The sequence below is a fragment of the Eumetopias jubatus genome, unplaced genomic scaffold (genome assembly GCF_037043125.1).
Source record: "Eumetopias jubatus isolate StellerSeaLion01/CBP00866 unplaced genomic scaffold, mEumJub1_p1.0 scaffold_1, whole genome shotgun sequence".
NCBI lineage: Eukaryota > Metazoa > Chordata > Mammalia > Carnivora > Otariidae > Eumetopias > Eumetopias jubatus.
In genome coordinates, this window is record NW_028274807.1 from 199845913 (window position 1) to 199861404 (window position 15492).

Consider the following 15492-nt stretch of genomic DNA (forward strand, 5'->3'; position numbering starts at 1 on the left):
CTGTGGCCCAAGCTATCATGGCAATGGGTGGGTTGTTCAGTCCTGGAGTTTGGTTATGAGGCCAGGCGAGTGCCCTAGTTGGACTACACCTCCCCCTAGGGTAAAAGGCCCAACAGAGAACATGCCCTGGTGCCAGGGTGTCTCCTGAGATGAATCACTCATTTCCTCCCAAATCCACAGGTCATCCACAGCAGCAGGAACACACAGGCAGATGTTCATTGTTTCTAGTTCCCAACCTTTAACATTTTAATGAAACTCACTAAAACTGTTCTGTTTTTTAATTTAATTTTTTAAAAATTTCTATTTATTTAAGTAATCTCTGTACCCAACATGGGGCTCGAACTCACAACCCTGAGATCAAGAGTCACATGCTCTTGCAACTGAGCCAGCCAGGCACCCCATTAAAAATGTTTTAATACTTTGGAAATAATGATTTTCTGACTATGAAGTTTCACATTATTCCTCGCATTAATATTTTTTTAAAGATTTTATTTATTTGTTTGGCAGAGAGATAGAGAGCACAAGTAGGCAGAGAGGCAGGCAGAGGGAGAGGGAGAAGCAGGCTCTCCGCTGAGCAGGGAACCCGACGCAAGGCTCAATCCCAGGACCCTGGGATCATGACCTGAGCCGAAGGCAGCCGCTTAACCGACTGAGCCACCCAGGCGCCCCTATTCCTGGTATTTTAACTACCGGCACTTTGTGATCTTAGTATAAATTTTTTAGGAACTACCCACAATCAGAGCAAGATTTTTACAGCCATTTAATAGCACCGAAGAGATCCTGCCTTAAAAAGGTTTTCCAAAGTTTTCTTATTTACAATTAGGTTTTGTCCCCTTTTCTAGTGGTGCCGAGGACTTGTCCTACTTCCTTAAGACTCTGACCCATGTCATAAATGGTATAGGAGAAGTTGCTAAAGAAAAAGAAGAGAGTAGACACCCTCTAATGTAGGTTCTGAAGTCATGTCGATAACCCAGCTTTCTTTTTCCATAAACAACAGGGCTAAAGGTAGTGTTTCTCATTTCACAACATTTTTAATGCTTTCAAATAACTTTCACAGAAAGGCACTCAGATTGTCAGGGCTGGCTTCCCAGATGTAGAATTACCACATGGTGGTAACTCTTGTCTGCAGAGGATTAACAGCTATAAGGTTATTCGGTTATTCAAGGCGGTTTTTTTTTTTTTTTTAAAGATTGTATTTATTTATTTGACAGAGAGAGAGATAGCGAGAGCAGGAACACAAGCAGGGGGAGTGGGAGAGGGAGAAGCAGGCTTCCGGCCGAGCAGGGAGCCCGATGTGGGGCTCGATCCCAGGACCCTGGGATCATGACCTGAGCCGAAGGCAGACGCTTAACGACTGAGCCACCCAGGCGCCCTATTCAAGGCGGTTTTAATTCAAAATTTTCTTTTCCTCTCCTATCTACCCAACTACCAAGAGGCCTGTGTTACCAGATGGTACCTGAGGGGTGTCCCAGGCAGTGCAAATTCCATTCATGTTAATTTCAATTAGCCAAACCCGGACATTAAAATAGTAAATCTTTTCAAAAGACCTACCACACCTTCACCTAGCCAGTGCTCCTTCCTCCATCCCCAACACTGAACAAGGCTCATCTCTTTCTCCTCTCCTCCCTCATTGCCATCTCTCCAGTTAAAGGTTCTTAATAGGTCTCTCCTGGGCTTCACCATTGTGGGTATAAAGCACCCTCAGCCATTTTGTCTCTGCTCCAAAACCTTTTACAATATCTGTGGGCCATTTAAAGCCGAATATGTGGCCCGTCTGGCCTCTGTTTTAGCTTTAGATCGAAGGTTCTTTCCAGTAGTCTGTGCCCAACCTAACTAGTCTAACACTCACTCTTTGATTCTGCCCTTCTTGTTCCAAAAACTGATCCGGTAATTTCCCTTCCTATAGCATGCACCACGATTTCTATGCTTCTTTAAAACCACACTCAAAGGCTACCAAGCCAAAGTCTGCCCTTCACAAGCTGGGGGGTCTACAGTCTTTGGTTCATACCCTTTAATGGCACTTACCTACCACACACTGCTTGACCCTGGGGTTATTTGTGGAGGATCTCTTCTCCATTAGATTGTTTCAAGTCGGGCACTGTGACTTTTTTTTTTTTAAGATATTTATTTATTTATTTATTTGAGAGAGAGAATGAGATAGAGAGAACATGAGAGGGGGGAGGGTCAGAGGGAGAAGCAGACTCCCTGCCGAGCAGGGAGCCCGATGAGGGACTCAATCCCCGGACTCCAGGATCATGACCTGAGCCGAAGGCAGTCGCCCAACCAACTGAGCCACCCAGGTGCCCGGGACTTATTTTTGAGGGCAGTAACTGCTAGACAAGCGGCTAGCCAGCTGCCCGGTCTCCTCCTTGCTCTGGGCTTACTTCCCACTCCATGAGGAGGGCTGTTTTTTTTTTTTTTTTGTATGCAGGGTTGAGTGGAAAACATACAGTGTTCAGGACACTGCATCTTGTTGCAGCAACAAATTAAGAAGCAGCTTGAGCACCTAATGTGGAGAACACACCTGGACCTCTCCTTCTTCCCCCGTTGCTATCGCCACTCAGCGGCTGCTTGTCTCCCTGCCAGGGCAAGTAGCTAGCTCAGTGTGGAGGGCTTGGGGAATTCTGTCGTGGGTGATTCTGGCGTCTACACTGTTTGAGAGGAGTGTTAACGACTAGACCACACCATCGAGACCCGATCCCAACGCGCTGGTGCACCCAGCAGTCCCCAAAATCCCTGTAGGGCTAGGGCAGGCACCCCGATCTCATGTTTGGGCGGCTAACGACTGGCCTAAGGTCTCCAGCTCAAAGCAAGAAAAGCTAGTTCCTGGGCTTTTCGTACCCGGCCCTGGGTTTATCTAAGAGTAGGCTAACACCGCGGGCCCGGATGGGTTGCCCGAGGGGTCAAGGGGCCTGCGGTCAGGGGCCTAGAGATGGCCGGGCTAGACAGAGAAAGCGACTCGGAATAACCACGCCGCGGCTCCGCCCACAGGGCGGGAGCACTGGGCGACTAGTTTGCCAGCGCCCACCTCCTCTTCCGGCCCCCTCCTGGCTTCCGCGGCGCACCCGTGGGAGAGGGACGGTGCGTGAGAGGCGGGGAGGAAAGGCAGAGGCGGGAGGGAGGGCGTTCGAGGCCGCGGCGCGAGGTGGGGCTTGGAGCACGCGCGCGCGCGCGCGTGCGTGCGTGCGTGCGTGGGCGCGGCCCACAGCACGCCGTGCGCGAGGCGGATGTCCGGGCCGGCTGGGCCGGGGCCGTGGACGAGATGGCGGAAGGTGGAGGCTGCCGTGAGCGACCGGATGCGGAGACCCAGAAATCCGAGCTCGGGGCCTTGATGAGGACCACGCTCCAACGTGGGGCGCAGTGGTGAGCCCTGGACCCGCGTTTACGCCGCCCAGGCCCAGGGGCAGGGGCTCTGGCCCTCAGACCAGACCCCTCTTTCCCGGCTTGGGTAGGGGCCGGGCGGGGGCGGTGTTAGTGACTCTGAGAGGGTGTCCTGGACCCTGCCTCTCAGGAGAGGAACCGCAGAATCACCTCAGGGAAAGTGTGAGGGTTGTCCTGGCCCTTTCGGAGCCCCAGAGGGCGGATCCGGTGGGGGCAAGGGCTGCAGGAGGGGGAGTAGGGGAGTGCTTACGGGGACCTTCTGGATGGGAAGAGCCTTTTACCTTCGAGGACTTGCTGTGTGACCTTGAGCGAAGGCGACCACATCTCCCAGGCCCTGGTGCCTTACTGTTAAAGCCAGGGTAGCAATATTTGGCACCCCCACCTTATGGGTTGAGAAGTTCAGAAGTAGATACTTTTGTAACTTGTAAACTGCGGAACAGATGTCAAGGTCAGAAGTTGAACAAATGTTTGAGAGCCCCGGGTTATTTTGGTGGCAGATGTCAAAAATAATTGTAGCAGCAGTATTTTGGAGTGGGAGAGGAGGATAGCTTAGAGCCTAGATGAAAAGATTAAAAGTCCAAGGTTTAGAAAAGCAAGTCGCAGATAGGAGGTTTCTTAAATTGTTTAGTAGAAGGGACAATACTTCCACTAGTGAAGAGATTCCTGGGTGGTATTATCACGTGAGAGTAGAAACCTAGAGCTTGGCTTTGCGTCGAATATGATTGAACATCCATCTTTAAGAAATTATGGTGGTGTTGATAATGCCACTTAGGTAACAGAGGAATTGACCAGGGAAGGGAAGCATTGGGATTAGGGGGAGTTCTGATAGGGCTGTGCAGCTGGCCAAGCTGTTGAGAGGTAGGGCAAGCAGAAGTTACCTTGCTTAGGGGTCATATATGAAGAATATTCAGCAGAACCAGAGGAAGTTTGAGATAGACTAAGATCACACACTAAAAGTGTTTGGAGGGAAAAGAGCATTTTAAAGATATGGATGTATTTATGGATCCTTGTGGCCTCTGGGAAGCTGCCTGATTGCCGAGGTTTGTTTTGGGTGGCTCAGTTGGTTAAGCATCTGCCTTTGGCTCAGGTGATGATCCCAGGGTCCTGGGATTGAGCCCTGAGTGGGGCTCCCCGCTGAGCAGGGAGCCTTTCTCCCTGCTTCTCCCTCTTGCTCTCCCCGGCTTGTGCTCTCTCACTCTCTCCCACTCTCTCTCAAATGAATAGGTAGGTAAAATCTTAAAAACAACAACAAGAACAACTTAAAGGACTCACTGATATAATTGTTGTGCTTTCTTTCCCCACAGAGATTTACTTCTCCTTCTGTCTTAATTGAGTGATACTTTTATTTTTTTATTTTTTCATAGTGGTACTTTAAAAATATAACCAGATCAATAATAGAGATTAGAGACTATTATATGTGTATAGTACCATACCTAGACACTATTATATGTGTGTGTGTACTTTTTATTTTAAGCACACGTTTTTATTTTTTTTTAATATTTTATTTATTTATTTGATAGAGACACAGCGAGAGAGGGAACACAAGCAGGGGGAGTGGGAGAGGGAGAAGCAGGCTCCTGGCTGAGCAGGGAGCCCAGTGCAGGGCTCAATCCCAGGACCCCAAGATCATGACCTGAGCCGAAGGGAGACTCCACCCAGGTGCCCCAAGCACACGTTTTTAAAACATCTTCTTTGGTACTCAAAGGAAACCTGAATTGTATGGTGTTATTTTCCCATTTTCAGAAAGAGAATTAGTTTAATGCTTTTCATGTCAAGCAGTATAACCAAACTTTCTGTTCTGGACAAGGACCTCTTTTTTTTTTTTTTTTTTTTTTAATTAACAAGAAGTACTGCTTAATAAAGAAGTATGTGGGTTTCGACAGCTGGGATATGTACAATTTTTATTTTTTTTAAAAAGATTTTATTTATTCATTTGAGAGAGAGACAGAGAGCACAAGCAGGGGGGAGAGGCAGAGGGAGAGGGAGAAGCAGACTCCCCGCTGAGCTAGGAGCCTGATGGAGGGCTTGATCCCAGGACCTGGAGACCATGACCCAAGCTGAAGGCAGATGCCCAACCATCTGAGCCACCCAGGCGCCCCAACAAGGACCTCTTTAAAGATCATTGTGAAGTTAATGACTTGCTCCTTGGCAAACAAGATTTTACTCATAGGAGGACTTCACTTAAATAAGCATTTTGAAGCCAATCATTTCCTTTTATCTATTCATTCTTTTTTTTTTTTTTTTTAAAGTAGGTTTCATGCCAGGTGTAGAGCCCAATGTGGGGCTTAAACTCACAACCCTGAGATCAGGACCTGAGCTGATACCAAGAGTCAGATGCTTAACTGAACCATCTGGGCACCCCTCATTTTTTTTTTTTTTTAATTTAAAGATTTTATTTAGTGAGAGTGCGTGAGTGGGGGGAGAGGCAGAGAGAGAGAGAGAGAGAGAGAGAGAATCTCAAGCAGACTCCACACGCTGAGCAAGGAGCCCGACATGGGGCTTGATCTCACGACCTGAGCTGAAATCAAGAGCTGGACACCAACTGCGCCACCCAGGCACCTGTCTTTTGTTGTTGTTGTTGTTGTTGTATTTTAATAAAAGTACTTATTTTTAAGTAAGCTCTATGCCCAGCATGGGGCTTGAACTCATGACCCTGAAATCAAGAGTTGCGCACACACTCCAGATTGACTGAACCAGCCAGGCGCCTCTATTCATTCTTTCAACAGTCATTTCACTTAATGGACTCCTGTCTTGGGCCAGTCTCTCTGTGCCATCTGAGGCCTAGTCCTGCTCTTGTTCTTGAGAATGTGTTTTTGAATGGGGAATGTGTGTTCCCCAGGTGGAAAGATCATAAAAAAAATTAAAGGAGCAACTGCAAAAACTTAGAACCTCAGTTTTTCTGGTATAGTAAATTTTTATCTGTCTCTAGGTATCTTATTGACAGCCGGTGGTTCAAGCAGTGGAAGAAGTATGTGGGTTTCGACAGCTGGGATATGTACAATGTGGGTGAACACAATCTATTTCCTGGCCCAATAGATAACTCCGGACTCTTTTCAGGTATAGTATCCCATTGCTTTTCTAACTGAAATACCCACCTAGGCAGTGACCTGAGGTCGTGTTTATCAGTAACAGGGATATTGTGAACCTGACTTTCCTGCTGTGACGGGATAGAAACAAGTGTCCTTGATTTGCATCTATGGCAGACGTCTTTGTAAGACCGTCAGGGAGGAGTAAAGCTACTTTTTCCCTAAACTGACTGCTTCACACAAGAGCATGCTTCTCGTATTTTTCTTTTTGCAAAATAGTTTTGTTAGAGATGTCAGATTTTAAATTAGCATGTGGAATGGAAAGAAATAGGATATTATTTTGAAATTGCATCTGAAATCTGAAATTTGGGCACCAGAATTTTCTGTGTTACCTTTGCAGTGGAACAAATTGCGGACCTGTCTACATCCATCAAGCATTCCTATGATGGTTGTTTGTCATAGGAGTGTGTGAGGAGAGGTGGAAGGTAGAGTTATCACAGTCAGCTCCCATTGGAAGAAGTGATTGAAAAAATGATGCATGACATACCAGAGCTGGGCTTGTACCTGTAGATGCATAGATAAGACAGTTGACCTTTCCTAGGCTGTGTTCTTAAGCTTTAGACTCCCTTGCAAGCAGGATGAGAGTGATCTCTTGATTATGTCCAGAATCAGAGTGGTAGGAAGGCAGACATGTATGAGGTTTGATCCAACTACTTAACACTAACTTGGGTGGGTTTTTTTTGTTTTCTAATTTTTTTATTGTTATGTGAATCACAGTACATTACATCATTAGTTTTTGATGCAGTGTTCCATGATTCATTGTTTGTGTGTAACAGCCAGGGCTCCATGCACAACGTGCCCTCTTTAATACCCATCACCAGGCTAACCCATCCTCCCATCCCCTCCCCTCTAGAACCCTCAGTTTGTTTTTCAGAGTCCATCGTCTCTCATTAACCTGGGTGTTTTTTAAAAAATGGGCAGTGCTTCAGCTCAGACTTGTTTCAGGGGAGGTCAAGTGACATAATAATTCATGTGCTTTGTTTCCTGATGTAAGTCAGATGGTGGCATCACACCATGAAGTTGGCATAAGGGAGCACAGCAGTGTGTTTGCACTTTTCCTTCCCCTGCCCCCTTTTTTTTTTCTTTAGTAATCTCTGAGCCCAATGTGGGGCTCAAACTCACAACACCAAGGTCAGGAGTTGCATGCTGTATTGACTGAGCCAGTCAGGTGCCCCTCTTTTTTTTTTTTAAATAGATTTCTTTCTTTGTTTCTTTTTTTTTTTTTTTAAGATTTTTATTTATTTATTTGACACAGAGAGAGACACAGCGAGAGGGGGAACACAAGCAGGGGGAGTGGGAGAGGGAGAAGCAGGCTTCCCGCGGAGCAGGGAGCCCGATGCGGGGCTCCATCCCAGGACCCTGGGATCATGACCTGAGCCGAAGGCAGATGTTTAACCGACTGAGCCACCCAGGTGCCCCTAAATAGAAGATTTCTTAATGCTTTTAAGAATACTAATGATGAGAATCCTAGGGCTAGAGGGGCTCTCTGAAATCAGTTTGCGTGACCTTCACCTAAGGGCAAGCATTTTTTCCATGGTCCCCCAATTTAATGTCATCTGGCTTTTCCTTGAAACATTTGCTATGTGCTTAGGAAGTGAGAAGTACATTCTGTGCAGACCCTGCTTAGAACATTGACGGTACAGGAATGACCTGTCTTTGGTGAATGAGGGTCACCCCCTCAGTTCCCAGGCTGTTAGTCACCTATCAGTCCCAGTCAGGCTGCCTTTCACCTATGGACATAGAAGTGGCTGGATGGGGCTCTTGAAAGGGTGGGAAGGATGGGGTCTAGCATATCCTTCCTTATGTTGTCTGCAGAGCACTTTTTCTTTTTTCCACCTCTGCCTCTGCTGTATATCAGATGAAATCCCTGTGCTTAGGCCAAGCAGTGCTCTCATTTTTCCCCTTTATTTGCCTCTGTGGAAGAAATTTGCAGAGACTAAATCTTCATTCCCAAACCTCTGCGTGATTTTGAGCATGATGCCTTTAGAGTGATCCTGTTTTCAAGTGAAAATAGTAAACTGAATTGGGAATTCCAGTCATGTTTCCCGCATTTGCACTGAGCGTGTAAGAGGGATGTGTGCGAAAATCATCACAGAGCCTTAGAGGGGAAAATGCCCCATGGAAATGATGTACTTGGGGTTGGTGATGCTGAAAACGGTGTGTTCCATTTCCCACATTTAAAGGTTTCTGGCAGCTGCTTGGCACTGTGTGTATAGGCAGATGTGCATAGTGCTTAGTGTTAGAAATGCAAAAGTGTATCTCCCTGAGTAAGACAAGAAGTGAATAACTTCTATGAGTTTCAATTTATAAGAGAAAAGTTTAATTTATAATTCAGAAAAGTTTAATTTGTAAATCAGAGAAAAGTGTCAGTTTTGGGGGGAAGCTTTTGTCTCAAGCAGACTGATACCAGTGGATCATCCTTCTGTTGCTCAACAGAAAAGGCCTGCTCTGTCAGTGTTAATAATCATGCCAGAGCTGCTGTGGAAAGTGGTTGGCTTATCAATGAGGAGGATCCATCTTTTTTTTTTTAATTATGGTAAAATATACATAACAAAGTTTATCATCTCGACCATTTGTAGGTGTGTAGTTCAGTAATACTAAGTATATTCATTGTTTTGCAGCCAATCTCCAGAACTTTTTCGCCTTGCAAAACTGAAACCTCCCCCCGACCCATTAAACAATAACTCCCAATCTCCTTTCCTCCGAGCCCCTGGCAGCCACCATTCTACTTTCTGTGTTTGAATCTGACTACTCTAGATACCTCATTTAAGTGGAGTCGTTAAGTATTTGTTTTTCTGCGACTGCGTTATTTTATTTAGTATAATATTCTTGGGTTCATCCTTGCAGCATGTGTCAGAATTTCCTTCCATTTGAAGGCTGAATAATATTCCGCTGTAGGTATATACCCTATCATGTTTCATACCATATATGGGTATATACTCTATACCCGTTCACCCATCTCACCTTGGTATCCCTGTCCTCCCCTGCTGTTTAATTCCTTTCCTATTCTCCCTGGAAATGAAAAAAGCAGAGGTGGGTCAGATCTGAAACTTGATATAAGGAAGGACAGAAGAGCTGATGGGATAGGGTATAAACTGGTGGGGGGGGGGTGAAGGGGGGTGTGGGTGATGGGAATCCCCAGTCAACTTTGTGAATGCTGCTTATGGTTTTGGTTTTTGTTTTTAACATCATATGCCTTGAGTTACAGATGAGTTGCACCGTTGTGGGTACTTTTGCACCCACTACAGCAGGAGTGGATGTTGCTGGGCACAGGGAGGCTCTCTTGATGGGAGGTGATCAGTCTTCCCTTGATCCAGTTCCTTGGTCCTCAGTTGAGGGTGTGTTTCAGATTGTGGATGTCCACTTCTGATTCCTAGTCATGTTGCCTGCCTGTGGTGGGTGTGAGGTGGATGTTAGGGTCTTTTTTTTTATAGATTTTATTTATTTATTTGAGAGAGAGAATGAGATAGAGAGAGAGCACGAGAGGGAAGAGGGTCAGAGGGAGAAGCAGACTCCCTGCTGAGCAGGGAGCCCGATGCGGGACTCGATCCTGGGACTCCAGGATCATGACCTGAGCCGAAGGCAGTCGCTTAACCAACTGAGCCACCCAGGCGCCCGGATGTTAGGGTCTTAAAGACATTCCCCCTCCATAAGGGGTTGTCCAGCTGGGTTTTGACTTGGACTGGAAAACTAAGAATGACTCCTGGTCATGACTCTTGGTAAAATAAAGTTAACTTCAGTGATGGGTTTGGTGCTTTCTTAGTAAATCTTTCAGAAGATATTTGGCCTCAATGAAGTTTCACTAAGCAGACTATTATGTTAAATATTCGTAATTAACAGTTTTCATTGTGGAATCTGGAAGCATGTTGAAAATGTAAATTGGAGTTTTTTTATTCTCCCTACTCCATTTCATTATAGAAGAAATACACGTTCCTTTGAAGGCGTGGCTGAAGACAGTTGTCAGGTCTGCTCTGTGTTATGGCCAGTGACAGAATTTTGGAATTTTGTACTTGTTCCTATAAATAATTTTCTTATTTCTGAAAAATACATAAGAATCCTGTAAAACAAATATTTCTGGGGAGAAGAGCAGTGAGTTATGAGCTGTTTTCTTTTTTCAGATCCTGAGAGTCAGACCTTGAAAGAACATTTAATTGATGAATTGGACTATGTATTGGTCCCAACAGAGGCCTGGAATAAATTACTAAACTGGTATGGCTGTGTAGAAGGCCAGCAGCCCATTGTCAGAAAAGTGAGTACACGAATTGTTGCAGCTGCTGGTCAGTGTCTACGAGTGCTCCCTGGGGACACTGACTGGTGTTGGTTTTCTCGGGTACTGGATGTACCTAAGTGGTCGAATAGAGGTGTTTGAGGCCTTGTTTCTGGTTCTCTTTAGGGAATTGTGGTCGTGAGTGGTGGTGAGTGAGGCTGCTCACCTGAGATGTTACAGTGAGTGGCCTCCAAACATCAGAGCTGCCCAGTGGCTTGGGATGTGTCCAGCAGTGCCATGAGAGCACTTTCTGGAAGGCTCTGTGAGAGAGTTTACTTGGGGTCATATGGACATACAGTAATGTACTACTTCTTGTTTATCTTACAAATTCTCTGAGACTGCTTTTTCCTCTATGCTTATGAGTCTTTGGCCACACTGTTGAATATCTCAAGAAGCAGGTGTTTATAAGCCAGAGAAGAATAGCCTCCTGAGGGAAAGCGGGCCATACGGTCGAAACCCAGATTCTTCACTCCTCTGGTAGATGGGACTTATGAGAAGACCATCCACCCTGACTCTCACAGTCATTTGATTGTCCTAGCAGAGGGGACATCACATGCCTGCTAATAGGTAGACATTGGGTAAATTTCTCACTCTCCCTGGTATGTAGTTTCCCTTCTCAGAGTAGGAAAGATCTGCAGTCCTGAGGCCATGCTTCTAAGTAAGAGTCATTGTTTGGGGACAGAACGACCTTCTTTCTCCAGCTGGAAACCTGGGCCCCTGAGAGGGGTTGGGTATCAAAAAGTTGGGGGTGTGCCAGTCTCCTGCAGATGTCCCCTCATGCCCACAGTGTTGCCATATGGTGAGTGTTCTGCTACCACAGGGATTTAGCTACATTCTCTAGTCCTTTCATTCGACCAACCCGGCAAGGGAGACCTCGTGATCCTGATTTAGAGATGAACAGTGGCTTCCCTGTTGGGCGGTGTTGTAGCTAGCTCTGGCTCCATCCGGGTGCTCTTCCTCATGAAGGGAAGAAAGATTTTCAACTCTCGGACAGATGCTGGTGGCTTTAAAAATCTGTCCTGATCCCCTGATCACTTAGGGAGAATGATTATTGTGTGGATTCTGCCTCTTACCACTAAGGAAACCTATTGTTTCCAAGACTGCCTGGTGTGGAACCACTGCTCCTTCACCTGTGCCTCTTGTTTGCAGGTGGTGGAGCATGGCCTGTTTGTCAAGCACTGCAAGGTGGAGGTGTATTTGCTAGAACTGAAGCTCTGTGAGAATAGTGACCCCACCAACGTGCTGAGTTGCCATTTCAGCAAGGCAGACACCATCGGTGAGTAGCTGGGCTGGGGTCCTGGATATCCGGAGGGAGAGTGCAGAGCATTGTGGCTGATGGGTGCGAAGCCGGACACCCCCTCCAGAACTGTTACCCACATAGACTCAGGTTGTAGGTGCTGGTCCTGACCTGGTTCTTGAGGAAAGCTAAGCCTGGGAATCATGTTTTATAGAACACTGGGCATGCTCCCTGACATGCAGTGATATGGTGATAAAGATGAGGAAATGCAGATTCAGAGAGGTTACAGTAACTTATTAAAAAATCTCTGTTAGAAAGTGGCATGGGGCGCGCCTGTGTGGCTCAGTCGGTTAAGCGGCTGCCTTCGACTCAGGTCATGATCCCGGGGTCCTGGGATCAAGCTCCGCATTGGGCTCCCTGCTCAGTGGAGAGTCTGCTTCTCCCTCTCCCTCTGCCTGCCTCTCTGCCTACTTGTGCTCTCTCTCTCTCTCTCTCTCTCTCTCTCTCTCTCTCTCTCTCTCTCTCTGTGTCAAATAAATAAATAAATAAAATCTTAAAAAAAAAAAAAAAGAAAGTGGCAGGGCTAGTATTTGAAACCACATTTATCTTAACTTCAAAGATAAGTTTTCTCACCTTTCTGTGTTGCTTGTGTGCTATAAATGGGACCCCCCTTATCAAAGAAGGAGAAGCCCAGGGAAAGTTTCTAGTGTGTGAGTACAAGAGGATTCCCATGGGAGACATTTGGCCTTAATCACCGAGGGCCTGTCAGTCAGAACTTTGGTCCAAGCACTCTGTGACTGACTATCCGAACAGGAAGGAGGATGGGCATTAGCTTGCTACAGCTGTTTTTAGCCTTGCATCTTGAGGAAATCCTGAGTGATCTTTCTGCCTGTCTCTAGCAACCATCGAGAAGGAGATGCGGAAGCTGTTCAATATCCCTGCTGAGCGTGAAACACGCCTGTGGAACAAATACATGAGCAACACCTATGAGCAGCTGAGCAAGCTAGACAACACTGTCCAGGATGCTGGGCTCTACCAGGGTCAGGTAGGAGGGCTCAGGCCATGCCCAGCAGGCAGCTCTGCCAGGGTGTGTGGCCAGATATCTTCTGGTTCTGAGCTCGTCACCAGTGAGATGCTTTGCATAGTCCTTATTTGGTTTCCCCTTTCACTCAGGTGCTAGTAATTGAGCCCCAGAATGAAGATGGCACATGGCCGAGGCAGACCTTGCAGTCAAAGTAAGTGACCTTTTTCTCCCTTGTGGCTGGGCACACAGGTGTAAGAGAGACACTATTTCCTAAGGCATTTACTTGTGCTAAGTAAAATTTTTCGGGGTCAGATGAAGAAACGTTCCATTTCATATCTGGAGTCTATTTCATATCCAGTCTGTAATACTGGCCTTTGGTAAGCAGCATGCTGGGCAGCCAGCATTTCTGGGAAAGCTATCAGAGTGGGTGAACACGGTGGTGAGCCTCTCCTTGAGAATAAGAGAAAGAAAAGAGAAGGGGCCCAGATCTGGGAAAGCTGCTCTGCCAAGAGGCAGCTTTGTTTTTGCCAAGGGCTTTTATTTTCTCCACCTGTGATTAGAAGCTTGGCTGGAAAAGAACAGGGCTCAGGCATGGGGTCCCGTATGACTTCAAGTTTGATCCCACCCCACTTTTTACCCACAGGCCTGTTAGTCATTGTTGCCCTTTCTGCATACTGGGGGGATTATTCTGCCTTTAAACTGGGACCCCAGGCACCTCTGTCTCAGGAGAGGTTTGTGTGCGGTGTGGAATTGTGCATGTCCTGAGAAGGGGACAGAAGAAGTAATGAGTTTTTCTTACGGTGTAAGGTGGGGGAATTTGTGTCTGTGTTCTGACAGTTATGGGGAGAGTGTTGGTCTTTGCTCTGTTCTTTCAGTCAGGTCTTGGACAGTGACTGTTTGATAGCGATGGGCTCTCACATAGCTCTTTTGAGAATCATGAAAGCTTATAGGCTCTGTCTTGAGAAACACGTCAGTAGAACATTTTGCCAGTAATCTCAGCCGTTTTACAGATAACCTGAAGCCTAGCTATGGACTCAAGTTTTAGAAACTCTGGTCACCAGTTCCTGACAAGATGCCATATAGCTGTGGTACGCAGAATAATGCCCCCTCCACGTCCAAGTCCTAATCCCCAGAACCTGTGAATATGTTAGGTTACATGGCAGAGTGATTAAGATGTGATTAAGGGTCTTGACGTGGGGAGATTATCCTGGATTATCTGGATGGCCCCAGTGTAATCACAGGGTGAACAGGGGAGACAGGAGAGTCAGGAGATGTGAGGACAGAAGCAGAGTCTTAAGTGATGATAGGTGCAAAGACTTCACTGGGCAAAGTCGACTTTCCAAGATGGCAGAGGACTAGGAGACCTTAGTTTCGTTGGGTCTCAGGAATTCAGCTAGATAGTAATCAAATCATTCTGAACACCTGTGAACTCGACCAGCGATCTAAGAATTGCTGCAGTTTGGGGCACCCGGGTGGCCCAGTCGTTAGGCAGTTGCCTTCAGCTCGGGTCGTGATCCCAGGGTCCTGGGATCGAGCCCTGCATCGGGCTCCCTGCTCTCGCTGTGTCTTTTTCTGTTAAATAAATAAATAAAATCTTTAAAATCAATGATTAAAAAAAAAGAATTGCTGCAATTCTACAAATAGAAAAGTGACCACTTTCTGCAAGGTAGGGGTATGGAGAAGTAAATCCGAGGCGATATATGGGAAGCTCTGGCAGGTGGCACTGGAAAGTGATATAGCAGCTGAGTGCAAAATCAGAACTTTTAGAAGTCTGCTCTGGTGAGGGACTTCCCTGCCTGAAAGGTGCTCAAGTGGCAAAGAGGGGCAGAATCCTAGATGGGACAGTGTGGTCTCAGGATCCTCGGGGTCACAGAAAGACCGGGGGTGCTTGAGTGTTGCAGAGTTCCCAGGCATCGGAGTAGGGAAGCTAGCTGCTATCAGTGAGGCCATGAGTGGGCCTTCAGCTCGGTTTTGCCATAAACTGCAGACTGTGGCACAGTTGGGCAACCGTTCTCCAAGCAGGGGCCCAGCAAGCGGCAGAACCACGGCAAGACCCACCCCTTCTGGAGCCTCGAAGCAGGGTTGCATGCCTGAGATAGAATGCTTGGTCACAGGCTGGGTGATCACAGAGTGCAGCTGGAGACCTGGGAGATGGGAATGATTGACTGCTGTTTCCTGAGGGTACACAGAGGAGTGGGGCTCTGAGCTCTGCGCTCTTCTCTCCGGGGCCAGAGATTGGGAGGCCACTATTTTCATTCTCGTCCTCTAAAGCTGCGCAGAAAGCCTTCAGGGAACAAAAGCCACGTAGAGCAATTCGGAGCCTCTTGCTTAGCCTAGCCCCTTGGCAAGGGCAATGCAACTCCGCCCCGGCAAAGACACTTGAGAATCAGTGCAACAGGCCCCTCCCCCAGAAGATCAGCAAGAACATCCAGCTAAGACCATGTTTACCCATCATAGAGAACTGCAAAACTCCAGCGCTAGGGGAGAATAGGGTATA

General features: G+C 46.9%; 1 protein-coding gene across 3 annotated transcripts in view; it reads left to right on the forward strand.

The window, feature by feature from the left end:
- Positions 1–3213: 3213 nt before the first annotated feature.
- USP4 (ubiquitin specific peptidase 4) overlaps positions 3214–15492 on the forward strand; it is a 49306-nt gene continuing 37027 nt past the window's right edge. For 2 of the 3 annotated variants that reach the window (XM_028124282.2, XM_028124283.2), the window contains exons 1-6: positions 3216–3363; positions 6311–6438; positions 10586–10716; positions 11884–12010; positions 12871–13016; positions 13145–13206. In XM_028124282.2, coding sequence (XP_027980083.2) covers positions 3263–3363; positions 6311–6438; positions 10586–10716; positions 11884–12010; positions 12871–13016; positions 13145–13206 — 695 coding nt within the window. In that variant the 5' untranslated portion in view covers positions 3216–3262. Of the gene's footprint in view, positions 3364–6310; positions 6439–10585; positions 10717–11883; positions 12011–12870; positions 13017–13144; positions 13207–15492 lie in introns of all 3 variants that reach the window. The other variant, XM_028124284.2, reaches the window with a different exon arrangement.